At 41.9% G+C, this 27,605-nt stretch overlaps 1 protein-coding gene across 1 annotated transcript; it reads right to left on the bottom strand.

Annotated features, from left to right (window-relative positions):
- Positions 1–89: 89 nt before the first annotated feature.
- cilp2 (cartilage intermediate layer protein 2) lies at positions 90–27,605 on the bottom strand. Its single transcript, XM_037770638.1, has 10 exons — positions 27,425–27,605; positions 12,895–12,972; positions 11,908–12,177; positions 11,474–11,656; positions 10,057–10,212; positions 9,654–9,971; positions 9,076–9,184; positions 7,516–7,673; positions 3,039–5,465; positions 90–2,514 (listed from the first exon to the last, which is right to left on the bottom strand). The coding sequence occupies exons 1-9, from the start codon at positions 27,486–27,488 to the stop codon at positions 3,049–3,051; spliced, it is 3,753 nt and encodes a 1,250-aa protein (XP_037626566.1). The 5' UTR covers positions 27,489–27,605; the 3' UTR covers positions 90–2,514; positions 3,039–3,048.

Genomic DNA, 27,605 nt, shown 5'->3' with positions numbered 1-27,605 from the left:
ACAGCTGTTGGGCCTCCCCAGCTGACCTCACACAACCACTGCATTTGTATAGGACTTATCTCTTCCCACACCTGGATTCAATCATCATCTTTTTTTTTTTTTACAGGGTGGATGCTTCGACTGCTGCGGGGAGATGTTTGTTTTCATCTGGAGATCTGAACTTCTGAGTCGTGGACGGCCCGCAGGCCTGTGATTAGAGAGGTCGGTGATAATGGCGAAGGTATCACGTGTTGTCACTCCATATTACTCTGTTTTTTGAGTGTTTTTCTGGAGTGTGCTACTCAAAGTACATAATGGAAAAAGATTGTTTTTTTGACGTGGGGCCAAGACTTGGGGTTACAATATATGGTTTTCATTTATACATACAACTTTGCATTTGCACCTTTATAGCACACAAACAAAGCTGTTGCACATTGGGAATACAAATATAATCAAGCTTAAATGGAGTTGTCTGTACAATGTGCTGGGAGCCATTTAAATGGTACATATGTTTTAACATAATCCTTTTGGGCCCAGTATATTGTTTATTGTTGTTAATTCCAGCCTGTGTTTCCTGGAAATTAAATTGTTTGGCTGTTTGTGAAAGTCAGGGTCAAACTGTTTTAATAGTCCTCAGGAGAATATGTAATTTACTTTCTAATTAACAGCAGGCTTATATTTACTCGTAAGCCTCTCGTGGTTTCTCCATGGACTACGGTTCCCCTTATATGGTTTTGGATTAGTTCAGCTTGAAGAGCTTTTTTTTGGGTCTGCAAGTGCTCATTTAGCAGATAAACAAGTTTGGCGCCTTTTATCACCGAGGGGAGTTTCTTCCTATCACCAACCTCAATTAAAATAGACTAATATTCGTTATCTAAGTCTAATTATCTGTCTCAGTATCTACAGTATCAAGATGTATACTTTAAAATGTACCAACCCAATCTCATGGAAGGTGTATAAATAGCTCGACATTTTAAGGACATTCCCTGTGTCATGATAACGCATTTTAGACTTTGTTTAAGCGTGTCACTTATAAGCCACATGTTCGTGTGTTACATTTTTGTGTGTTATTTAACTGTCAGACAGTTTGGGGCCATCGGTGAGCGTCTGTCGGCCTAGTTTTTATTTGGTGAGACCGGGCAGAAATATACTTATAGTGTCGCATTGACAGGATTTATGAAAACGTGGCCAGTAAATTCACAAGTGTGTCACTTTTTAATTATCACTCTCGAGTAAGAATCATACAGTGGGTTTTGTTAATGAAGAGAGGGCTCTGCTGAGAGTTTTAACTCCCTCTAACAAGATTGCTCTCTGAAGTTGAAAAGATTACTCTGGTGTATAAATTGTAAAAAATCAACTGAGTCATGCAGCAAAGTATGAAAAGGTTAATAGATTCTAGGCAGTTCAGAGAGTTGATTACATAGTGTAGCAGTTGAATTGAGTCCTGTGCAAGGTCTCGTACAAACGCCTTAACCCCACTATCTGAAGGAGCTGTTGCTTCATTCACCTGCAGCACTTTTTATGTACTGTTATAGTTCGTTACATGCTGATCTTTAAGAATTCTTAAGTTAAATTATATAGTTATTGCACTTCAAGATACAAAAGGCAGCTCATAAGCACATTACCCAACAACAACAAAAACAAAGTGAATTTAGACCCTGAATGAGTCTCTGTAAGGGTTTTCTGAGAAAGTGGGATATTTGGGAATATTTACTTTTAAGTGATATTTTCTTTGGTGATGCTTATTTGGACAAAAGGAAATTATGTCATACCTCTCAATCAACTATCCTCATTTAAGACAGCCTGCCACTAGTGAGATCCATGCTTGTCTTGGCGGAGGCCTCGGTCTTGCACATTTGAAGTAGGTGTGAAAGAACGTTTGGCTGAATCACAGTTAGCAATGTGGCATGTTAATGAAAAACATTAAGAAGCATGACTGAAAACATCCTCTGTTCCCTGGGTGGCATGCCTCACCCCGCTGCCTCCGCTTGGTGGAGAGACTTTGTAGAAAAAGAGACTCAGTGTCTATTGCAGACAACGAGGATCTCAAGTTGATTTCTTTCTGATCTTGAAGAGAAGTTTAGTGGAAAGCCAATTATAAAGTGTTAGGGGCCTGGCGTAGTATTTACAGTTTGTGAAGTTTTGGTTTCAACTCAAGCGAAGAGAGACGTCAGCAAAAAAATGCCACAAATTAGAAGTATAAAAGTTACATTCTCAAACGTCAATTTAGTCTATTCATACATAAAATTAGACCAAAGCTAATTAAGTACAGTAAGTACAGTAAGTGCCGGTCACCGCGTTACACATTCAAATGATGCAAGTCTTTTCGTAGGGAAGGAAGAAATTAATATACCAAACCCTTCAAGTAAGTATGCCGGTAAGTGTAATGAATATCTTCAACCACTCTCACTGGTTTCGCTGAATTGCTGTCTGCCTCGTTTTTTGTGGTTTCCATAGTCAAGAGGGAGTTCATCAACAGACGGGCAACTTTTACCTCCTCGATTTGATGACGTCATATCAGTCTTGACGGAAGACCTAAAAAATGAAAAGGAAAGGACATTTAAATTAGGACTAGGGCTGTCAATCAATTTAAATATCTAATCACGATTAGTCGCACATTTTTTATCTGTTCAAAATGTACCTTAAAGGAAGATTTGTCAAGTATTTAATACTCTTATCCACAAGGGAGTGGGCAAATATGCTTGCTTTATGCAAATGTATGTATATATTTATATCAGAGGTCAAGGGACCCCTTTGAAAATGGCCACGCCAGTTTTTCCTCGCCAAAATTTAGCGCAAGTTTCGAGTGTTTTTTAGCCTCAGTCTGGTATGGTCCCAACGGATTCTTTAGGTTTTCTAGTTTCATATGATGTCAGTATCAGTTCACTCTAGCTTTAAAACTGAGCCCGCTACAACTTAAAAATCGCAAGTTGCGTTAATGCATTAAAGGAATTAGTGGCGTTAAAACAAATTAGCACATTACTATCGCGTTAACTTTGACAGAACTCATTACTGTCAATGTAAAGACACCTCAAATTATCTCATCTAAATCAGCCTACCTTGGAACACTTATTGGCGTTGCTGTGTGCGCATGGACGCTCTCCTCCTGGTTGTCGAGCTGACTCTGCGACTCTGGGTCCTGCCCTGTTGCTCTGAAGGATAGGCCACCACCTGGGTGGCTAATCCCTGCACCTGCAGGCCCTCCGACTCCCTCATGCTCCTCGCCATCTGGGACAGAGTCTGACCCGGGTTGGTCTGCAGACGTTGGAAAAGGCTTTCTCTGTTAATTTTCCTCTCTGGACAGCTGAAGGTCAGTGCCACTCCTGTGTCCGTCTTCATCTCCCTGGAGAAACCGTCCGAGGTGCCGTCAAAGCAGCGGCCTATAGCAATCTCCTTGGCCACCCTGGGGTTCTGGTCTGTGACTGTGTAGATGCCGTAGTTGTGTCCCAAAGGATCAACGGGGGATAGCATGGTGAATACATGGGACTCGTTGTTTTGAGCGACTGGTGGATGTTTGATGAGATACTCTTGTAGGAGACCGTTGGTGCCAGTCCTGCGACAGTTCCCCTGTGGAAGAACTGATATGAGGGATCTGTCCACCTGAGCCTGATCAAACAACATGCCGCTGCATTTGAACTCTAGACAGGCTGCTGAGATGTTGGCTTCTCGCATGTCCCGGGTGCTACGAATGTCTCTTATGCCATAAAGTTTGCCTTTTGTTTGTCGGTGTGTTCCTCCCAGATTCCTCGACCTGACCATCACTTCCTTCTGTCCGTGGATCTTGACCTTAATGTAGCAAGCTCTGAACTCCTGGGGATTGGGCCACCAGGAGAGGTAGTCTCCCGTCCAGGTCGTCAAATCATTCTCCTCAAAGGGAACAACGTTGTATTCATACTTGTCCTTTTCCACTCTGAAGAATCTGAAATGATTTGCATCAATAGGGGCATTTTCACAACCTAATAAATTCTGATACGGATATATTGGCCCATTGGTCTCATCAAAATTATTTTGGTTAGGTTTTGCTAAGTTGATTCTGAAGGCTGTTTTCTTCAGAGCTGGATCATCGTGGTCTGAGCGCTGGTAGTCTATTTTATCCAGATACGGCTGAGACACTCCAATAATGTTTGGATTCATCTTGGGGGTAGAGGGAGCTGCTTCCAGCTCTTCCCCACCCATCGTCGCTGTGACATAAGCGGTGTAAGCGTCAGGCCTTATTGCGTCACAGAAAGCTGGTAAACAGGCCCCGTTGGATCCAGTTATGACGCTGTCAAAGCGGCCCCACGCCCTAGGATTAGAGGAATATCCAGGTTTGGGTTCCAGATTGATCAAGCTGATCACAACGCCCTCCAGCTGTTCACTAGCCAGGAACTTGTCACTCATGTAGGCACGGACTTTGACGTAGCAGCGCCTGTTTTCAGGCACGTCTAAATTGAAGAGCCTGCGTTCTCTGATCTCCATGTTACCTATGAGGAACGTGCGGTCCTCTCGTTTGCTCCGCCCGTGACCATCAGCGGTTGTTGCGGTGTAGGAAAAGTCACTCTCCTCTTCCCAGACTCCTGTGTCTGGGTTTAAAGACCACAGCTTCATTTTGGGAATGTGCTCTGGCATTTTGACGTGCTGCGTGTCGAGAAGAACTTGAACAGCTCCAGCGCCGAGTACCTCCTTGTTGGCTTCATCTCTGAAGTCCACAGAGAACATGCCGTAGGTCCTCAAAGGGAGCATGTCGCCCTCATCGTCCACAAAGTTGAGATCGCCAGGGGCCGCGGCCGCCGTGGTGATATTTCTTGGGTCAATGAATGTGACGCTGGCTTTCACAGTACCCTCATAGATGTCTCCATTGTCCTTGTGGAAGGAGTTGGGAGGAATCACCAGCTGACCAATGGGGTCTTCCCCTTCAATATCCCCTAGGTTAATAGAGTTGGTCTCTCCTGCATTGATATCAATTGGTGTCTGCTTTCTCATCACCTTCACATTGTGGTAGATGGACCCACCTTTCTTATCAAGGATGAACACTTTAGGAGTGTCTAGAAACTTCTCAGTGGGGTCAACAAAGTTTACCACTAATCTCTGCGTATCCGGCGTAATTTGCAATGTGAAACCTCCTTGGTATCCAGTGGTGCCTGCCCTCTCTTTACCGATGTAGATGTGCCCAAAACGCAGAGGCTCGCCATTGTCAGCTGTGACCACTCTGCCACGAACCAGCACAGCGGGCTGCAAACACTTCTGACAGCTGCACTGCGTCACCGCCCGGATAGGGAGGCTGTATCTCCCACAGTCGATGATTCGACTTTCCATATTTTGGACGCCGCAGCAGAACCCAGCTCCATCTCTGCAGCGCATATCAAAGTCTAGGGAGCCAGCACATTTGTTGTGAGGACAGCGGCCAGCGTTGTAGTGCATGGAGTCCGTCCCGGGTTGAACGCAGTCCACCGGCAGTCTGATGAGGTGCGTCTCAGGGGTGGGATTGCACGCTGGCTTTCCTTTTGCTGTGAACAAGTTGATAAATTGCATTAGGCTGGTGTTGACACGACACATATACAAGATAAATTACTCATCTGATATACATAAAACATGAAAGGCGTTTTCTCAGTGCAAAAATGAACACAGATGTGCCATGTTGAAGACGTAACTGTTCCACTTTCTCTAAGACCTTGAAAGCCTGTCATATCTGTGAGGTTGTAATTATAAGATCGGGAGGGGCTGGATAATTGTATATCACTGCGTGAGTGGAGCAGGACACGTGTATAGTGAATAAATTGGAAGTTGCCAATTGAGAATTTGAAAAGATATTATTTCTGCCTCTCTTTTTCACGCATGGATGCACACACACAAACACTTAATTTATTCATACACACACACACCATGTCTGCATGGCCTGAAAGTACCTGCGAGTGTCCAAGTTGGACGGTGAAATGTGCATGAAAGGGTAATTAGACATGAAGTTGAAAAGAACATTTATTTACCAACCGTCCAGATGGGAGTTAGAAAGAAAGAATTAGTGTTCACCAGACATTGGCAGAATAATCAATGTGCATGATATCATGGTTGACTTTATAGTCAAGTAGCCTTGTTAAGCTCCCAATCTCCCAAGTAAGTCGGTAATTGCAGACACATGGAGCAGAGCTATTCGTATGAAAAGCCATTACTGTACTGCTGATGACTTTACCAACAGGGCTTTGAGCTTCCTTTGATGATATGTAACTTCTAGTCATCTGTGTGAACTGTGGTTAACACATTTTATAGGAAATCAACTTCTGCATAATGTAAAATGAGAGAAGAAACGCTGTGTTAAAGGTTTTTCATCCTGCTCTGAGGCACACATGCCGCGTCTCCTGCCATAATGACTTTTGGAGTGCAGGGATTTGTCTGTGGCCTGGGATAGATTACTTTAGCACTCTTCCATGACAACCTTGTTCGTTAACCTGCGTCTTAGCTAACAAGCACCTGAAGGATATAAGCAATGTGGAGCTCTCCCACGGGGATGTGGAAACGCATACCTGTCTGACTCCAAGAGAGAAAGGAAACAGGATTTATCTACAATTTTGGATTTCGCCTCAACACCGGGTGTTCTGGAGAAATTGTGTTCGAGGTTTTACATTGTCCAGAGCCATCACACACAATAAAGCGTCCCAGCTTAGGAAGCCGTAGTTTAAACCAATGTCAACATAATAAAAACGAATTGCTCCAAGCGCAGCCAGATTGTGCAAGCCCTGATATTTTTATTTTCCCATTTTCTTTGCCTGTAATGTTTTTTTCCAATGACAGACAGTCTATTAACTGACTTTTCTCTCCCTCCCGCAGTTGTAGGACACTGTGGTTTTGTTTGAATCCTCTTTATGCATGGACATGGCTCGCGGATGACTCGGTTGGAGCTTGGCGCTGACATTCCTCTTAAAGTGAGGCAGCTGCTCTTTAACCAGTAAAATAAGTTGTGGTTGTTTGCATTTTGTCAGCGGTTTTACTTACATCTGTGTAGACCTTTGACTAAACACGTCATTGTCAACGGCACTGGGAGAGCAGCCATCCTGAGCTATAATCCCTGTGTGCCGCTATCATCATAGTAAATTATTTTCTCTCCAGACTGATGATGATGAATTACAGTTTCAATTACATCACTGTGCCACTGACTAGAAGAAAGCTTTTGTGGTGTTTTAACTGAGAACAAATTTAATCCAAATAGAAAAGGATATTTCTTTCATTTTCCTCCACAATTTTTGAGCATTTACTAGCACTAATAGACTCTTTTTGTGTCGACATCATTATGTCACAGTGTTAGCTGGAAGCAAAACAAAGGAAAGACAGGCAGCAAACATTAGCAGTGGGCTAAAGTTACCCATCGAAAATGTCATCTTGCTGTGTTGTTGGGTGCCAGAATTGAGATATCACATACATCTGAGATGACAAACTGTGATTCAAGGCTCTAGCGAACCACAATATCGGCGTAACAGTTTATGCAAAAGTGGAAACATCCTAAGAACTACAGTTGAGAAATTGAGACACAATTGCTTTCAGTAAGAGAACCAAGACTGTACATACCGATCACAGTGAGGAGGGCTGGAGAGGACTTGATGCTGCCTGCAGAGCTGCTGGTCTTGCAGTAGTACTGCCCCGACTGCTCCGGCTTCAGGTTCCACAGTACAAGCTCATCTTCATACTTGTGCACCTTCCTGTCCAGCAGTGTCCCATTGTGGTACCTTTAAAAGTAGTTACAGAAATGAGAAAATTAAGATAATCTTCTAAAACTTTTCGTTTAAAAAGTTATTTGTTGGAACATATATACATTCATACATATATTGAAATGTATAATACCTGTAAAAATGTAAAAAAATAAAATGATGATGTTACCACTTAAATTACAATGAGATTGAATATTTAAAGGTAAGAATTTATATTAACAATTAATCAAATAACTAATGTGAAAGGGGTTTCTTGTAGTGATCAACCCGTGGAGCAATATCACCCGACTCTGCAGTTCCCCTCAAATCTATTTAGCGTAGGATTCTCCAATAAGTAGCTTGCTACCCGTTTCTGAGTGGCTCGCTAAAGGTTTAAAGAATATGTACATAAATCGGATAACAAAGTCATCTTGTAAACCTGTTTTAATTTCTATCCAATCAAATTCGCAGACATCCTGCCCCCTTCTGACACAAAATTATTATTATTGCCAATCAGCTGTCAATTGAACGAGTTACGCTGCAGTGACACCGTAACTTTAGGCGATGTTAGCAGAATAACAAGCAAAAGAAAAATAGTCCAATAAAAGGTAAAAAATGACTTTTTGCATTAGGAATAGACGTTTTTTTTCATAAATGTGTGTCTCATTTGCGTTGCGAGCGGGTCAATCGGTAAAAGATGTAACGACGAGCGCCACTTCACCAGAGTCCACAGCAACTGGGATGGTAAAGGAGTTGAAAACAGCGCTTAAAAGGCAACAGTCTCTGTTTACCAAACTCTCGAAGAAGGCCTATGCAGAAACAGAGGCTTCGTTTAGTGGCGTACATCCTAACGAAACCCGAAAAAACCCTTCGCCTATATGGCGAGATTGTAATAGAGGCGATGACTGCGTTGGCTGAAATGCTATTATGAAGGACCATAAAAGTAAAACATAAATTACATCTGCTATCGGTGATGTACGACTTGGTGCTATGAGTAGCTCTTGGCTGCTTTCATTTTGTCAAATTGGCTCTCAGAGGCCAAAAGGTTGGAGACCCCTGATTTAGCATCTTTCAAGACAGCAACTTTACTGTTTTGGTTCAGTCTCACGGCTCTCCTCAGCGTTGTTTTTCAGCCGTAGCAGGCAGATGTTTTCAGCCAAAAAGGCTCTGACATACCTACTGTACGCTACCTGCACTGCACCAAACAGCAGATGGGATAAAGCCACTAATTGTTGAACATAAGGGAGTACTTAGCAGCTAAAGAGACATTATTCTCAGGGCTTGTTGAAGACCAAAACATGTAACTGATTAATGCCACTTTAATAAAAAAAAATGAAATTAGATTTTTTTTATTTCACAATGTATTAAAGTAATCACTCTGTTGCTAGCTGTTTTTGTGATTAATAATGTAATAATGTGCCAGAACTACAATTCCTCTCACCAGTAGTATTTATCAGGTGTTGGCGATCCCGTTGCCTTGCAGCACAGCATCACCCGTCCTCCATCATAACGCACTTTGTCCTCCGGGTGCTTCACAATGTACGGCTTTTCTGTGGAAAGCGGAAAGGAGCAAACCCTCAAGACCTTCCTCTGACTGTTGCAAATGGTGCCTCAGAGTTTTGAGACCTCATTAAACTCAGTCAAACGTTTCACTTTATTCTCACATTGGTCCCTGTTGCTTATGAAAAATTATCGTTGAGGGGATTACGCTTTCAAAAGCAGCCTATTTTTATTTGGTCTCCATGCAACCAAGCCTGTAAGTGCTCCAGACAATGTGAAGTCTTACAATAGGCCAGACTGTTTATGTTGTAGCTTTGTCAATTTCCTGCTTTCTGCAGTCAGAATATGATGGAGGATTTACTGGCTCTGTGGAATAATAATAATGAGAATCAGAAAACTCTTTCTTGAATAATGCTCTTTTGAGAAATAGCAACAACGATTTAGTTTAATTGAAAGCAACAGACATCAATAAAAAAATATGCTATTTTTTTATTAATAATCTTTTTTATTAGCACTCACCGGCTGATTTGAGGACAGCCCGTACCCAGGACGACCCTGTGGTGTTACTGGAGGTGGAGATGGTGATCGGGGTAAACTTATCCTTCTTGATGGAGATCAAGGTGGAGCTGGAGGAGCAGATTCCTGTGAGCCTGAACTGACCTTTGGCATCTGTAAGGGCACGGATCACCTTGGGGTGGCTGGCTAGTGCCACCCAGGCTCCTCCCACAGGGGCACCAGTCACACTGTGGACTTCTCCGTGCACCACGTGGTCGTCACACGTACACCGGCTGCAGTCCTCGTTGGGGCGGCCCTCGGTGCACACAAGCTGACATTTGGCTATTGGGGAGAAAGACAGAGACATGAGCACAAACACCCATATAAAGAAAGATATCACACCTTTTACAGCGTAGATTCAGCATACCTGGGCATGGACTCTTCCCACACTTCTGTATTTCAACAGGCCGTCCAGTACACTCAACTGTTGCTGAGCTCCTCGCACAGGTCCTCCTCCTAATCCTGCGACCTCCACCACAGGTCGCTGAACACGTACCCCACCGACCCCACCGATTCCACTTGGCTGATCACACAGAGACAGGAATGATGTGAGTTTGGAATTTAACAAGTAATAGATATTAGTATTTTCTGTTAAAAATTGTGTTTTTTTTCTTTAATTCTGTCATTAAAACTTTATACAGAGTGGTCTAATGAGAGCTGTTAACGCTCTTGTGCATAGGCACCCCATGTACATAGGATAATAATTATTAGCTATTAAATGGTGCAATTACACAGTATTGTGGGGATAAAAGGTTTAAGGAAAAATAATAAATAGCTGAAATTGAAAGATCGCTGATTACAAGTAGCTCTATCAAAAACACTTGAACTTGAACACAGACAAATCAAGTGTAAAACTACTGCGAGTGATTTATGGTGCTGGAAATTTTTGTTTTGACTGAGTTTAGTTTAGTCAGTGAGGCTTCCTACTAAATTACTGCAACTTCATCATCATCATCGCATTTTCAATGTCAGAATCAATACCAGAACTAAAGTTTATGATATAACAATCGCAGCTGTAACAGTTATATTGTATATAGGAAAAAAATATTCCAGTTTAAATGTAATTTCTGCATTTCATACAAGTAAGGATATTTTATTGAAGAATTAACATTTATTCTACTGTACACTAGATTTCTTGTACAAAGCAATATGATATTTTATTCACCTTCCTTGTGACCCTTCACATGGGAGGTTAGAGGTTAGGGTCAAGTACAGAGGAGCTCCTTGGTTGTTATTTAACATACAATCTCATCACATTGTATAATTTACAGAGAGAGCATGTAAGATTTGGTGGCATCTAGTGGTGTGGTTGCAGATTACAACCATCCCCTCCGCTCATTACTCCCTTTCCAAACCGTGTTAATGACGTTCACCTTAGAGGCCATCCTTAACATAACACTACTTCAGGAGCAACAGAAGTCAGACAGCGGCTGGCGGTACCACGATTTTGCACTCCGCGACTCACGTTTCCGCAGTTTCACAAGCGTGTCGGAGGACTACAGTGGCTTTTGGGTAACGTAAAAATGCTAAAGGCTCTCTCTCTAGAACCAGTGTTTGATTTGTCCGTTCTGGGCTATTGTAGAAGCATGGCGGAGAATCATGGTAGACTCCGTGAAGAGGACCATATGAAGGGCTCGTTCTAAGCTAACGAAAACACGATTCTTAGTTTCAGGTGATTATACGCTAAAGAATGAATATTATACTCCATTTCTGCTAATAGATCCCCCGAAATGTTCCTTTAATGTACTGTTAAGTTAGGTTCGGGTAAATCTTGTGATTCTCACCTGTACATGGAGGGTTGGAGCACTCCCTCCTTTCTGAATGGTGCCCCAGGCACGCTGGCACTAACAGGAGAGGCATGGGCTGGGTGTTCACACATTTCCTCTGGCGGACCTGGATGCCTACGTCGTCACAAACCGCAGTTGAACAGGGACCCCACTCACTCCAGTCAGTCCAGTAGCTCTGCACTAAACACACACATTGAAGAACAGAGTGAGACATCCTGAGCAAAGCTGCTATCATGTGCTGCTGTTTGCAAGCAGAATCAGGAACAGGAAATAACAAATATATCAGTCAACATTATTTAAGAACATTTAAAGGGTGACATTTCTTGCATGATGCATGTATGTGGAAATGTGTATTCATGCATGTGTTTGGTTGTATGTTCATATCTGTGAAGCGACAGCTTGCAGCCCTGAGCTGCTGTCGTCAGAGCTACCTGGGGGACACTGAAAGCGGACATGGTAGTTGGAGCAGATGCGGCCCAGTGGCTGCTCCCTGTTGATGCACCAGAAACCTTTCTCCAGACTGGAGTGGATCACTTCCCCGGTTTCTGCCGCTGCCACCCAGTCTGTAGTGCGAGCCTCCATGGCCGTGGGCCGAGCACAAACCCTCTCCCTGTAATAGAAACGGATCGCCTCCAGGCGCTCATAGTCTCCATTCCCTCCAGGATGGTCGATGTTGAACCAAGACGTCCACTCTGTCACGCCTGGAGGCACAAGGAGGGGAGACATGGATGAAAACCAAAACAACGGAGGGTTTGAATGGGAAAAAAGTCAAAAAGAAAAAAAACAATTCTCAGGATCCAGAAATAAGGGAGGGGGTTGGAGCTGGTCTTACATGGACGGGAGACATGGGTCAGGACCAAGAAAAAGCAAGAGGGAGGAAAACAGCAGGGATGGATATGGGTTACAAACTTTAAGAGGAGATCTGCTACGACCATTTGAAGCTGACTTCATGCACCCCAGGGAGCTTTGCTTTGTCCAGGTTATTTCCAGGCCCCCTGGCCAGACTGATGAGGTATATTGTCTAGTTTTTTAGTCTGCTGCACGTTCTGAAACCTGAGCATATTCTCAGGAGAAATATGAGGGAATCAAAACAAAAGAATGCATTATGCAACAAACTGATTATTTCTTTTGTTCACAAATGAGGCATTACTCTCATGAGGTTCTCTGGTGACGGGACAACAAGACTAAATACTGCTGCTCTTTTCTTCAAATAAAAAGTGTATGTGCAGTGATCAAAGCCTCCGTTCCAACAGCTGACTGTGTTAAGTGCGACAAAGCACAGCAGGTCAAACTACAAAAAACAACTTCCTGTTGTTTTTATCTTTGCCTCACGGCTCTCCCTCAGCAGCTCCCCTTCGACTCTCAAAGTTTGAAAACCACTAACCAGCTCTGGATATCACTGCTGACGGATTCATTACCTGTTGTCTGAGTGTCAGTGAACTTGTTGAGGGCCACTCTCCTGATCCTGTCTGACTGGCTCCTGGTCCTCAAAGGTCCTGCAAACAGGGAGAAAAACATCTGGATATGAAGCAACACGCAAAAAATGTAATCAGTCGAATCCTACAGATTACATTATGTCCTTAAAAAGTTGAATGAACATAAAAAAAAGTAAATTTGCTGCCTTAAAAACATAAGTAAACTCAACTTGAAGATAAGCTTAGTTTCAACTCAAAAAGTTAAGTACAAGTTGTTTAATAAATGATCATTTGTTATTTACACATGATAATCTGAGAAACAGCTGTTATTATATCCATTCAAGAAAACCTGCTTTATCTTGACAAACATAAAATTCCACACTATTTCAACTCACAGTTTCAAGTTAAGATAACTTCAACTACATTCAGACCAAATTTCAAATTAAGTGGTCTAATGTTTTTAAATTATTTCTACTTTATTCCTTATCTTGACTAATAATGTCAAGTTTGTTAGTTTCCTTAAACTTCACACTGAATTAACTCACAACTCATTTGTTCAAAAATATAAAATTTATTTTAACAACAACAAGGTCGCACAAACTATAACATTGGTTTTTGGTACATTTTTAAAAAATGATAAGTGTCCCCACCAAATGCTGATAATGGAGAGGTGAAAGCAGTTCAGATTTGGAAGATGGACCAAAACATTCACAAAGCTAAATGCCACTTGCAGGAAAACAGATATCTTTTTAAGAATAAAGACACAGCCTAAACATCCATGTAATCAAAACAATACCCAGGTTACTCCAATGTATTACAGGACTGGGAAAGAGGGAGCGATCAGGATTGAAAGAGTGAGAGAAGGGAGATGGAGAAAGAAAGAGAAAAGTGAGTCAAATAGATGGAATTAGTGGGAGGGATGGAAAGAGTAACAGAGAAAATAGAGAAAGAAAAAGAAAAGTGAGTCAAATAAAGAGATGGAATGAGATTGAATAATAAGGAGGGATATGGCGTGTACAATCACACAAAATGTGGGATACTAACCGCTTAATAAAAATCATACAATTAACTGCACTTTCATGTCTAGAAGATTCCTAATACACATAATTCCATAATAGACACGCTTGGCCGGCCCAGCTATGTAAACAAACCACAGAGAAGCTCTGATTACAACACACACGGAGGGAGAGCAACTTCATTCTCTGCTCTGGTAGACATTACCCCTCTATATCTTTACATAGAAAATAGTTGTTTGATGCTATATTAATGCTCTGAATATAGTATAGAGAACCTATGAGTGGTTACATTAAATTTACTTATTAAAAGTCCACACATTTCTGCCTCTGATATTTTTTAGCAGTACTTGGCTTTTGCGTCACATGGTCTGTTAGATCAATTCTGAACAGTGTTAAGCAACTTAAGTGTGCTCCAAAGGCTTGAGATGTTCATATCACTCCTTGCCAGCATTCAAACTTGTTTTCAGAACGAGTCTATAATGTTATTCACCTCTGATTTTTTTCAACATTTAGTCCATACATTACTTTCTCCAGGGAAGCAATGTTCAACACTGCAGAGTAACCTTGTCCTCCCAGTTGAGGCTTGAGATGTGCACTCATCAGTCTATAAATTATACCTCAGCAGATGGTTTTCTAATCCGTGTATCCTAGCTGAGCATTGGTCGGGTTTTATCTTCATGATTACCCTCTGCAGGAATTCAAATGAGTACTTCATGTTGCGATGGTACTCCAGATTAAGGCAGTACATGGTCTCTCTCTCTCTCTGAGGAACAATCGTCTCCTCCACCACCACAGCCACGTTGAAGATTTCAACGTGAACAGCATCATGTAGGACGCCTTCAATCAGGAGTCCAACATGCATGTCCTTCTTAATGAGATCCAGGGTTTCACCATGAACCTAAAACAAATGGGCAGATTTAGTCCTTATTTACATTTATGTTATTCTAGTAAATAATATGCCATACAGTTGTAGTCAAGATATGGAGACTAAAATCACTTTGGAAAGAGTTCAGAGCAGAGCTTATTATTCATAATTTGGAGTAAAAGAAGAAAGAAAAACATATAATATCAACTCACTGCATTATCATAAATGCTCTTTTCACTAGTTAAATTTCAAATGTTTGAACTGATTTGAAAAATGTACTAAGCTTTTAGTGAAAAGAAAAGTTCTGTAATATTGCAAACAAAAATTGACATGGAAAACATTTACTTCAGTCACATTTAAAATGAATACCAGTGAATCCAGTTTCATCATTATCTTATCAATGTATAAATATATTTTCTTACATCCTGTTTATCTCAGAAATATCCTTGGAAAAGATACTTGGAAGACCAAATCGAACAGCTGTTCTAATGTTCTTGTTTGTGCCCTACATACAGTTAGGGAGCGTTCACACCAACCTTGTTTAGTCTGGCTGAACCGGACCCTGGAGTGTTTACCTTCCTGGTGCGGTTCATTTGTTTGGTGTGAACGCCAGACTCGGACTCTGCTGCAGACCAAACAGCCGCTCTGTGGTCCGCCTCGAACACATGAACAGAACCTGATGGCGCTCCATGATTTACTTTCCATGATATCCAGCAAGAAATTAGAAGCAGTTTGTTTTCTGTATTGTCTTTTTAACCGCCAACTGTCTGACCAATAATCAAATGTCGTTTCCACCACTTGAGTTTTGTTTACAATTTCTGGACCGTTTGAGTTTTGCATTTGTGAACGCAAACCGGACCAGTTCGAAAATTTAAATAATGTATCATCCTCGCATCGTATCGCAGCGTATAATGTATCAACCATTGGTTCGGTACAAGAACTGACCTTAGAGACAAGGTTGAGTGAATGCAGTAGAAATCCTTATTTTAGTACACATTGATAAGTTAATTTCTATGATGCTTATGATGAAGACACCACAAATCACTGCTAAGGGTCAACCTCCTGCTTGATGAAACAGCTGCGTTGTACAACTCCTAAGACTTGGCATCTAGTCCATCCAAAAATGACTGCAGTCAGCAGCAGATCTGTGTTGAGCGTTGCTGTGATGACATAATATAAATTGATATAAGACCATAAAGTCAATAACATTGTATTCATTTTCAACACAAAATCCTGTTTGGATTCTTCACACATGCAGCCCACGGCCTCAGAGGAAATAAAATAAGTGTAAGCCAAGCCTCTATTGAGACAAAAAGCAGAAATATTTACATTTTTAGCTTTATCTTTAGTGTCCTCTCCGTGAGAGAGAGAGGGAGCGGCGCTAGATAGAGTGAAATGTTATGTTCTGATTGTTTCATGGTGCTTATGTCCTCAATACAAATCCTCAAATACTCAGCAGATTATCACCATGTGCTTTCACTTTAAAATAAATGCGGCAACACTCAGACACCCTACAAATTACCTCATAAACACACCAGTAGACTGGTAAAAAGCAAGCAACAGCTACAGTCTATGGTGGTGACTCAGTTATTTGCATGCCAGCCCATATCCGGAATAAATAGCCCTTTTCACAGCAGCATTTTGACATGTGCAGGTACACTGCATTGCAGGGTAAACACAGGTGTAATTGACAAAATTAATTATGGTCCCGTTTAGCCTTGACTCTGACTGTGTAGCTAACTAACTAGCTAGGTGACACTAGCTAATGTAAGCAAGGATACAACCGTTATAATGTGGTCACATTCACAGAGCGCGGTCATTGTGCTTTCCTTTTCACCAGACAAGAAAGCTGCAATGTTATTCAATTTTAACAACACAAATTTAAAAGCAATATTGAAAAAAATAATACAAACCCACCTCTTCTTTTTGTCTTTGTGTGAAGCGGGAAACTTCATGTTACGTTGCCGTTCCTCCAGTTTGCCTTTGCACCATGATTAGTCCGCCGCTGGAAGTAGACCACTGTTGTTTTCTATAGACTTTTTCAAACAACTACATGTAAGGCTGTCAAATCAAATCGATTAAAATATTTAATCACGATTAATCGCATCATTGTCCATGATTAATTACGATTAATCTCAAATTAATTGCACATTTTTATCTGTTCAAAATGTTCCTTAAAGGGAGATTTGTCAAGTATTTAATACTCTTATCAACATGGAAGTGGAGAAAATATGCTGCTTTATGCAAATATATGTATATATTTATTATTGGAAATCATTTAACAACACAAAACAATGACAAATATTGTCCAGAAACCCTCACAGGTACTGCATTTAGCATAAAAAAAAGTGCTCAAATCATAACATGGCAAACTGCAGCCCAACAGACAACAACAGCTGTCAGTGTGTCAGTGTGCTGACTTGACTATGACTTGCCCCAAACTGCATGTGATTATCATAAAGTGGGCATGTCTGTAAAGGGGAGACTCGTGGGTACCCATAGAACCAATTTTCACTCACATATCTTGAGGTCAGAGGTCAAGGGACCCCTTTGAAACAGCCATGCCAGTTTTTCCTCGCCAAAATTGAGTGTAAGTTTGGAGCATTATTTAACCTCCTTCACAACAAGCTAGTATGACATGGATTCCTTAGGTTTTCTAGTTTTATGATGCCAGCATTTTCACTCTCACTTTAAAACTGAGCCCGCAAGCTAAGAAATTAGTGGCGTTAAAACATATTTGCGTTAACGTTTTATAATCGCGTTATCTTTGACAGCCCTAGTTTTATAGTAAAAGTTCTGTCTTACTTTCTTATTCAAAAATGTCTCTGTTTTTCCCTGGCGTCACCTCGTCCACCTCCCTTTCCCAGACATGAGTTAAATGAACACTGACAACCTGGACAAAACTCACAATTAGTCAAGACAATGGATAACTCCAAGTTTAACTTCTGAAAACTTGAATTCATTATCCAAAACTTGCCATAACTTAATGGGGCTATGAATTATGAAATATGTCAGGGTTCTATGGATGCGAGTGTATTTTTATTATTAAAATGTTATTGAAAATGAGGTTTTAATCAGCACCAAAATTGGAAACAAAATTAAGTCAATCAAATGAAGTCATGTGCTTCAGTACAAAATCTGATTTCTTATTCTGTATGTTATGTTTTGCAGCAACTTGTTTGTAGCCTACACACATTCATGTGCACACTAACACAGTCTGAACACGTTGTGTTTTTCTTCACGGCATGAAGGCTCTTCTAATTACACGCCTTCGCTCTGCCCTTTATTTTTTATTCTCTCCATTTTTTCACTTTGTTTTTAGTCACAGGCCTTCGGTCTAATTATTCGCTGAAACAAAGACTGCAGGCTTCTTGGGCGACTTAAAATGCTTTGCTTCTTTATCCATTTTGTTCTTTCTTTCTTCTCTTGCAAGCTTTCATCAATCTAGTTTCTCCTCTTCCTTCTCCTCCTCTATCTGCTCCTCTTCCATCTCTTTCTGTAGATTTTTCTCACTGCTGTCCCTCCTCTTCATCCAAACTGTGGAACATTCTCTCCATCCATCATGTCCTCCGTGCTCTTTGTCACATGTCTCCCTCCTCCTCTGTCTGCTTGTCCTCCTCCAGTCCTCCCTTCTCCTCCTCTTGATCCATCAACAAGCAGCCGCTGTTGAGGATGCTAATCAAGCTCCAGCTGTGACAAATCAGGGCATGCAGTCATCTGCTCACCAGAAATCTTCACTTTAACTCGCTCCATCACCTCTCTCACTCCACACACACACACACACACACACACACACTCACATACCTTATGCAGCAATTTGTTGCCGATTTCTTTTGTGATCTTAATGATATATGATTACAATGTATACACACACAATGCACACACACACACACACAGCATGCCTATATCACTGAGTCATTCTTACATCATCATCATCATCATGCATGTGCTGCTTGCACACACAACAGTGAGAATCAGATGAAGTTGGCTTATTAGAAAGAGAAAGATATTCAACCTGGCACCTCGCTGTAAATGTGGCTCTTTGAATTATTAAACATGCACCATGATTCGTTTTCCCTCGTGCTTTCTCACTTTTCCTACAATTTCATTTTTTTATGTTTTCAAATACGTCAGTTGTTTTCTTGACATTTCGTTTCCGAGGTTTCACTTGGCTGTGCGGAAAAAATATAAATGTCATGGTCCATGACAGAAACAAAAAGCTGCTTATGCAGCCTCAGTGTGTATGTGTGTAATATGTGCGAGCACTTAAGCCGGGGACACACTGTACGATTTGAGAAATGTTGTTGTGTAATTCCTACTCCTACTTTACAAGTAGATCGTATGACATGTAAAGCCAAAGCTCACGATTTATGTGCTCACACTGTACGATCCGATCAACAGCCACGACCCGAGTGCTCACACTGGACGTGTAAAATAAAAACAAAAACACAGCCTGTCTGCTCCTGCGGGCCATTCTGGCTGTTGACAGTTGTCAATAAAGATCTGTTTGAAAGCTCCGAGGCAAGTAAAGTTTGTTTGCTAGCAGAGGTGTGTACCAAGCCCCCAGGAAGTACGTCGGGCTTTGATTAAAATTTTTATAGTGGCCAAACGGCGGTACTATAACTTCCGTGTCCGTCACATGATGCCATTGGGCCCAAAAATACTTTTTCCCGTAGACTTACATTGGAAAAAAGATGTTTTTGAGGTAAATCAACTTCCCAGTACGAACACTTGAATAGCCCTTATTTAAGTCATTAGGTCCTAAAAGTTGTAAAATGCTCTAATAGCCGAATCCATTATAGTTATATTCCTTCATCCATTCATGTGAATGAGACCCAGACCGAGGGTTGGATAGGGCTGGGAGGCGGAGTTAAAAGAAACGCTACTGCACCTGCTCTTTGGGCCCAATGGATGCGGAAGATCGCCGGATGATCCGTGTACTTTATCACTCGGCAGTCGAGCCATTTTGGCTTCATGTGCCACTGAGCAACTCTCATAGGAATGAACAGGAGCCCGCCTCCAACACTGTATCCAGTTCTCTTTATACGGGTCACAATGATGCTAACAAGGCAGAAACGTGCTGCCTTGATCACATCTGTGCCATTCATATCTGCTAAAACATCTAAAAACAGATACGTCGACTTATATGGACTCGCAGGTGGACAGTTTGGTTTGTCTGTTTCGCAGAGAGAATTGGATATGAGCTAGCTACGTTTTACTATATCTAGTTTACATTGTTCTCTTGATAGCTAAGCTCTGATTACTGACGTTGGGGAATCAACTGTGTGAGAGCCTGTGGACGGCCGACCAAAATTTCTGACATGTTAGAAATTCATCTGATTGTTAATTACAGAGGACTGAGTTAATCGCCCCATGAAATTCAGTCAGACTCTAAAATGAGTCGTGCGGCTAAAGATTTGCACCAGAAACGGGCTCAAATCATACAGTGTATGTCCAGCTTTAGCACTTTCGGAAAGACACCACTGAGTTTACGGACAGAGACTCCCAGCACAGAGGCCAGTATTGATCCCAGTCCCCACTGGTTTTTACGGCTTACTTCAAGTCTTTATTGTCATGCCAGGACATTTCTTTTCCTTTTATTAGATTTAGCAAAGAAGAATAGAAGCAGCTCAACAGAACAAAGATCCACTGTCCAAAAACGTGTTACGTAAGTTTTAGGGTAACAGTTGACCCTCATGCTGTTAGCTTTTTTATGCCCCTGGCTTTAAAAACCATTGATAGGTTTCCATATCGGCTTAGCCTGTCCGATACACTGGAATAGCTGGATAAACAGAAGCAAATGCTTTCACACTGATCTGCTGGGCAGATGTGGCTCCGCTCGCGGGTTTAGTTGAGTAAATCAAATCAGATAGTTTTTCCACCCTTTTATCTCCTGAATCTGTGTTGTGTTTACAATCAGCAAAGCTCCAATGTTCACTCTGAAAACTTTTCTTTATAAAATAATGCAGTGAGGAGACACAGACAACTCTTTTGTTTCACTTAATTAACACTGACTTACAAACTTGTGGTTAATTAATTACCCTTAAAGTGCATCCATTTATTTCCAAGAATCATAAAGCAGTTTTCATGCTCTTGTTAAATAACGTTTCATTCTCGCTCGCACCAAAACAAAGGGAATCCACAGCACGAACACTTGGCTCCTGATTATCATTTCAAGATGTTTGACAATGAAAACAAACTAGCAGACGATTCTTCGAGTTTTAAGAGGTGATTAACGTTTTTTAGAAAGTTAAAAGAGGAAACCCAAATGCTGGGGTAGTGACCTCAGTTACGGCCGGTGTGAACTGGCCCGGTTCCCGTGGCTGACTCACAGAGCTTATTGTGCTTCTGAGTGGTATGTTAACACTTTATGAATTTTAAAAGCTGGGAGATTTTATTGGGGCAGAGCTTCAGACGGCTGGTATGTGAGGGAATTCACCTCATCTAGAAGCAAGTTTTTCAAGCCAAAGGGAGCGAGGTTAGAATTTATGATTTCCTCTTTAGTGCTAAAATAATCCACCTTGAAGTGCTCCACTGGTATCTTGTTTGTCCTTGTTCATGTGCTCTGTCTGTGTGGGTTTGGTTTTGTGCTTTGCTGACACATATCGCTTTACAATTTTTACTTTTCACAGCTAATGTAATACAACCAACAAGTCCTCCCCAAAATATGTCATCCATGCCCTCTAGAACGACACATAAAGGTGTTTTCTGACCTGACGGCCCTATAGAGTGCTGCAGGGATGACGTATTTTTGTAGGTCAACCAGGAAGGTAGCATCGCACTGGTTCCCTCGACAAAAAGCCAATGGGATTGTTCCATTGGGTTTTGCATTTTTGCAGAAAAAAAGCTCTGTGGTAAACAAACGTTTATGATACTTACACGTTTTGTTCAGCGAGATAATCTCCACAAATGAGCACCACTTTTAGGATTTTTGAGGCATGAATGCAATCACCAGAAGTAAAAAGCTAACTTTAGGCTATGACGGCTATATCAGAGTATACACAACGAGGATGTAAAGGTGCGATGGCGTTAAGTAGTCTCATTTAGCCACTTGTTAGCAACCGCCCTTTTTAAGACACATTAAGGCTTCAAAATTCACGAGTGGGGTATTTATCGATGTATTTTATGTCGTAGAACAAAACGTCAAATTCTCTTAAACTCTTAAATGGCCTTATTTCAGGCATCTAACCAAACACCCATTCAAAAAACACATTGAAGTGCTAAAATGCTAACTCATTTCTAGGTTTTAGGACTCCTGAAGCACTCTATTAGCGGGATGACAGTTTGTCTGTGCCTTCCAACCATTACAAATCAATGTTGAAAAATAAATCTTATGATGTGACCACTTAAAAAAAGGTGTGGTTAGGTTTTGGCACAAACACATCTTGGTTAAGTTTAGGGAAAAATCGTAGTTTGGGTTCAAATGAGAGACTGTCCTCCATCACTTCAGCAAGTGCCCCAAAACAACATATGTTTACTTTCAAGTAACGAAGCCCTCTGGCGGAGTTACAGTATTACGAGGACAAAGGAGGAAGTCAAGTGGCGTTGTTGGAGACGTACGGGGAGGAGGTCAGTGTGGACGAACAGGTCAATAAAACACTGTATTATAACACGTAGGACTGCTGTTTGTTTCCTGTTTCCAACCACAAGTCAACATTGGGGTTTTCTTTCAAAGCATGACCACGATCATTCCGTAACCTTAACCACGTGTTTATTGCTGTAACCATGACGACAAAGCTCCCCTAACCTTAAAAACCTGTCTGTTAATTTGGAGAACTTGTTGGAAAATGAGTCAAGTTGGGGGACCTTCGTCATCATGGACAAAACGGACTCACAAGGCATGTTTTAGCATCTGTAAGAGACGCACCAGGCTTTCAACTAACTCCAATGTAAACTCATCCACACCATTATTAGACGTAGACGCAGACCACAGTTTCACAATGTTGACTTCATGTTACAATGTTAACCGCGACCGTTTGACAACGTTAATCATGCGCAAACCTTCAGCGTCAAGATACTACGCAAAGGCCGCTGGCAACATATGACTAGTAGGGATCATGTAGAATAAACACATGGTTAAGGTTATGGATCGATCGTGGTCAAAACAATGTTGACGGTCAGTTAGAAACGGGAAGCGAACATTGGTCTTCTGTGTCAAGTACCAACACTTTGACACGGCCATTGGCGGAAGATACCAACGCACAGGGCAGCCTTTAGTGTCGGTATGAAACGCACAAGGCTTTCCATTAAATACAATGTAAACCCATCCGTGTCAATATTAAACGCTCAGGGAAAGACCACCGGGAGTGTGGTGACGTAGTTTAAAGAGCGAAAGTGACACACCGGGCGGGCGGGAGGGGAGGTGGATGGGTCCATAAAACACAAGACTTTCATCCAGGAGACCGCTGTTCATGTCCCAAGCTTCCTGTTATAATCAGCTGTTTGTTTATGTCCCCTTTTCACAACGTTCATTGTCATTTTCACTCTACAAACGTAGTAGTTTTAAACCCAACCATGTTGTTTTTTCCTAAACCTAAGCAAGTGTTTTGGAAGTGTTCTTCTATGGAGGACAGTATCACCTTTGTGGGTTTGGTTTTGTGCTTTGCTCACACGAATGTCTTTACGATTTTGACTTTCCACAGATAAAGTAGTGGAAGGCGCATACAGATGTATCACTTTTCCCTGGCACTTTCACCTTTGACCTGAACCCTGCCATGTGACGGTTATTATAAACACTGTGACCCTCGTAAACCTCGGACAAGGTAACAAGATACATTACAGTGGTACCAATATATTGGAGGCTGGTTAGCGTCTCGGTTCCACATATAGCCACAGGACAAGCACCTGAATGCCTCACTATATCAGCAGCAAGTCAGAAAACATAGCTACTGGATTACTTTGTATCCCTGCACTGCAGCCATTGTCTTCTCCACCCGCTCTGTTGTGACAACTGCAATTCTTATTTTAGAGGACTATCTTTGGATTCAACAGTTTACGTCACAGTGGTTCGTGTTCTTATAGCCAGGAAGGCTACACAAAGGCAAATCCTCTGCTAATAATCACCAGTGCCTTTTTCTCTGCTTCACTCTCTGAGTGGGGGTTTTCTAACTTCGCCAGAATCTGATAGAAAAAGCTGCTGAAGAGAGGAAGAGGGAGGAAAATACAGGACTTCATGAAGTTGCACCCAGAATGGATCAGTCAGATTAGAGCGGCATGGTTGTGCCAGATGTATGTTGGCAGAGAGACCAGGGTTTAAATAGAACGTCTGGGTCCTGTTTATGATATAATATCCTTACAAGAGGGAGAAGACGTGAAAACACCATCCCTCCCCCATCAACGTTATGTAACCCTGAGGACGAGGTTGTACAGTATTTTGTTGATTAAATCAGTGTTATTTCACGCATGAATTTGTTGATATGTGTGTGTGTGTGTGGGCTTGTGTATGTGATGATCTGTTTGCCATGTCATATGGAAGCTGTTTATGTGTTTGGCTTAGCTGAGGTGTGTGCAGTTGCAGAAGAGTCTGTTTTCTCTCTCTGCATCTATCTCTCTCTTCATCCTCAAAAATCTGATTCCTAAAACATCTGCAGCTCATTAAAATGCGGCAATTTTGTCCCTGACATTAACTAATGATGCAAATCAACCGCATGATTTAAGGATTTACAAAGGTATAATAGCAAAGGCTTTCAAGCATTTCCCTCCCCGATGCTATTAAAAACATGACTGGGCAGCGTTGAGCTATTTCCGCATTAAAAAATGTCTGCGAGTCCTCGCGTGAACCTCTGCACCTGTGCACAGGTACAGAGCCAGGAGCTGGAAATAGCTCAAATGAAAGCAGCTGATTAGTCCCGCAATAAATAATATCTTGGCACACCAACACATGCATGTACACACAAATAGAAGAAATGAAAGATGTGAAATGGCTCGGAGGTTGTTATTAACGAGAATTTGCGTCTTTCCCCTTTGATCTACTGTAATCCCTGTCTCAGTCATTAAAGTCAGCTGGCCAGACAGCTCTGTGTTTGGGGCAGACAGTGGTAAACATCTGGAGAACTGTGCCCCTGGGTCTGACTCACAATGTCCCTTCAGCTGCTACTCACATACACCACCTAGCTTTGCCTGGCATGTATGCAACAAGAGAAGAAGAGACGATTGGGAGTCTGGTCAAAGAGAGCAGATTACAGGAACGTTTAAAGCAGGATTTATGCTATGTGATGTTAATGCCACCAATGTTCCCCTCTGACTTACAATGGGCATTCAGCAACAGCTGCCACCTTCAAATAGGAAAACAGCTCGTAAATCTATAAGGTGTATGAGAGAGTGATAGAAAACAAGGCGAGGAGAGAGAGAAATAGGTGGAGAGAGGTGAAAGGAGGGGGTGTGAGGGAGAAAGGTAGGGAAAGTATTTGCGAAGAAATTCCTGAGGGAGACAGATTAGAAATAAAAGAGGAACAGATGAAGACAAATGGACAGATGGAGACTTTAGTAGTGGACTGAATACAGCGAGAGAAGGCTGAGGCCATCAAAGAGGAAAAAGAGGAAAGAGTGACATGCCGGCCAAGTTGACGGGGAAAAGAGCACGGTAAAGTCATTTTACCTGCGCTCTTTATCCCTCCATTTTCTCATTTAGCAGAGCTCAAGCCCAGCAGGTGGGAGAGTGGGTCGCTTTGGTTTGTGATTACTGCTTCTTGTTTCCAAGGTGACAGGGTTTATATCTTTAGGGCTCGGCTGGCGCCGCGTTTTGAGGGTGAAGCGAGGACGAAGTACACCACGCTTACTGCAAGATGTGGATGTTCCGCTTAAGGAGCGTGGAGCAGAGTGTAAAATTTTACAATCCATTTTAAGGCCGCGGCTTCAGCGCTCAGTGTTCAGAGTCAATCTGAATCACCATTTATACCTTCTTCCTCTCCTCATCAAACTGTCTTTGATGCTCTCATCAGTAAATGGCACGAAGCCACTGCAAGACATTTACGGCTCTGAGGCCTCACAGTGCAACAAGATATAGAGAACGCTGTTTCTTTAAAGAGGAACTATTATGCTTTTGTGCTTTTGTGCTTTTTCCCTTTCCTTTAGTGTCTTTTATGTCATTTTTTTGCATGTAAAAGGTCTGCAAAGTTACAAAGCGTAAAGTCCACGGCAAAGGGGGCTCAGCTTCGTTTATACTCGCGCGAGACACCGTGGCGCGGGCCTCCGTAGATGGCGCGCTTGCTACAAGCATGCACAGAGGCGTTTATGCTTAGTGTGTTGTTCGCTGCAATATGCTCCAAAACTCCAGAGGGCGTAGAAACAAAATATTCTGCGGATAAGCAAGAAGTCAACAAGTGGTACCGGAAAGGAAAGTAGACTGCCTGGCAAGAGTAGAAAACACTAAACACCGACGTACGTAACGCCAAACATTGCATTTGTGTATTGTAATTATTACTGTTGCTTACCTCCAAGTCAAAATTACTTTCTGTCTCTCGGTCGCGTAGTTAGAGAGGTGCACGACAGAGCACCGCAAGAACTTGCGGAGCCTTCACGCACCACACGAAAGCCGCGATGACGTAATTTTCTGGCACTTGCACCTCGCGCTGGCTTCACTACGGCGAGCATAAACCCGGCTTTACTCTCCCCCACAGAAAAAGTGCTCCTCAACTCCCTGAAACGCCTCGCTTTAAGTCCTGCCATTTCTTCTGTAATGTGGTGATGTCACCAGGTAACACATTTGCATAATACCTGTGTAGCCGATAGATTGTCACGCCCTCAAACAAAGCTAGTTAGAGCGGAGTCTGAAGTGTTTGGTTCGGTTGATGGCAGAATCAGAGCAGATTGGGCAGCACAGCCCGTATGAGAAAAATAAAGTGTTTTTTAAACCCGAAATACAAGTATGAACCTGAAAATAAGCATAATAGGTCCTCTTAAAAAAAAAAAAATTAAAAAGTTAATGGGGAGCAGCTGTAATGTGGACAGAAAGTGACAGCTCTGGAGAAAAGTGCTGCTGTGTCATTCAGGAAGAGTGGCGAGCTTTCAAAGGGGGTAATTTGGGAGTGAAAAACTTGTTATCTGGAAGCATCATGGTACAGTCATTATGTAGCTGACAGTTCACCACAGTAAAAAAGTAAGTTTAAATCGTCTCTTTGTGAGAAAATAGAAGCGAGTGGAGCACTACTCAAGCCTTCTTCTCACCGATAGCAGCAGCTACTGTGCTGCAGTCTGTCAATATGGACACAATGTGTGTGTGCCACCACAACCTGTAGTCACCTGCAGCACTTCAACAGAGCTCTTTCTAAATTAAACCTCCTCCTCTTCTTCTATCACCACATGTGGTTGATTAGCCTGGTGATGAAATGTGCTGCTTATTTAACAATCGAGATTAGGAACTACTGAGGTGGTCTATAAAATAACACACGTAGCCAAACACACACCCTTATCTCATGAGCTCACCACCAGAGTCCTCCTGCTCCGACATCCTCGGGGAAATGCCGTCAACTTAGAAAAACTCTACAGTTATGTCAGTGCACATGTGTGAGCAGTCATACACTGGCCCTGTGTTCTCACAGCATGAGATTACTTTGAATAAATCTTAAAATTGGCTGTTTTTCTGGTATAATTTTGCTGAAATTTTGTTGTTCTGGTTTTTGAAAATAACAATAATAAGCGTTTTCAGTCTTACCTTGGCCCAGAGCCACTGCAGCCAGGACAGACAGCAGGAGTGCCACCTTATTTAATTCCAACATGGTCCCACACCTTCAGTTACAGATGTTTCTTCTCTGATCCTCTACAGAATTGACATACATTTAAGATAAAATTAAAAAAAAGTGTTGATTCTTCAGATGCGTAGCCGCTTCAGTTTG

This window comes from Sebastes umbrosus, chromosome 5 (genome assembly GCF_015220745.1).
Source record: "Sebastes umbrosus isolate fSebUmb1 chromosome 5, fSebUmb1.pri, whole genome shotgun sequence".
Classification (NCBI taxonomy): domain Eukaryota; kingdom Metazoa; phylum Chordata; class Actinopteri; order Perciformes; family Sebastidae; genus Sebastes; species Sebastes umbrosus.
Note: the sequence above shows the minus strand (reverse complement) of the source record. Positions and strands in the feature narration are given on the sequence as shown.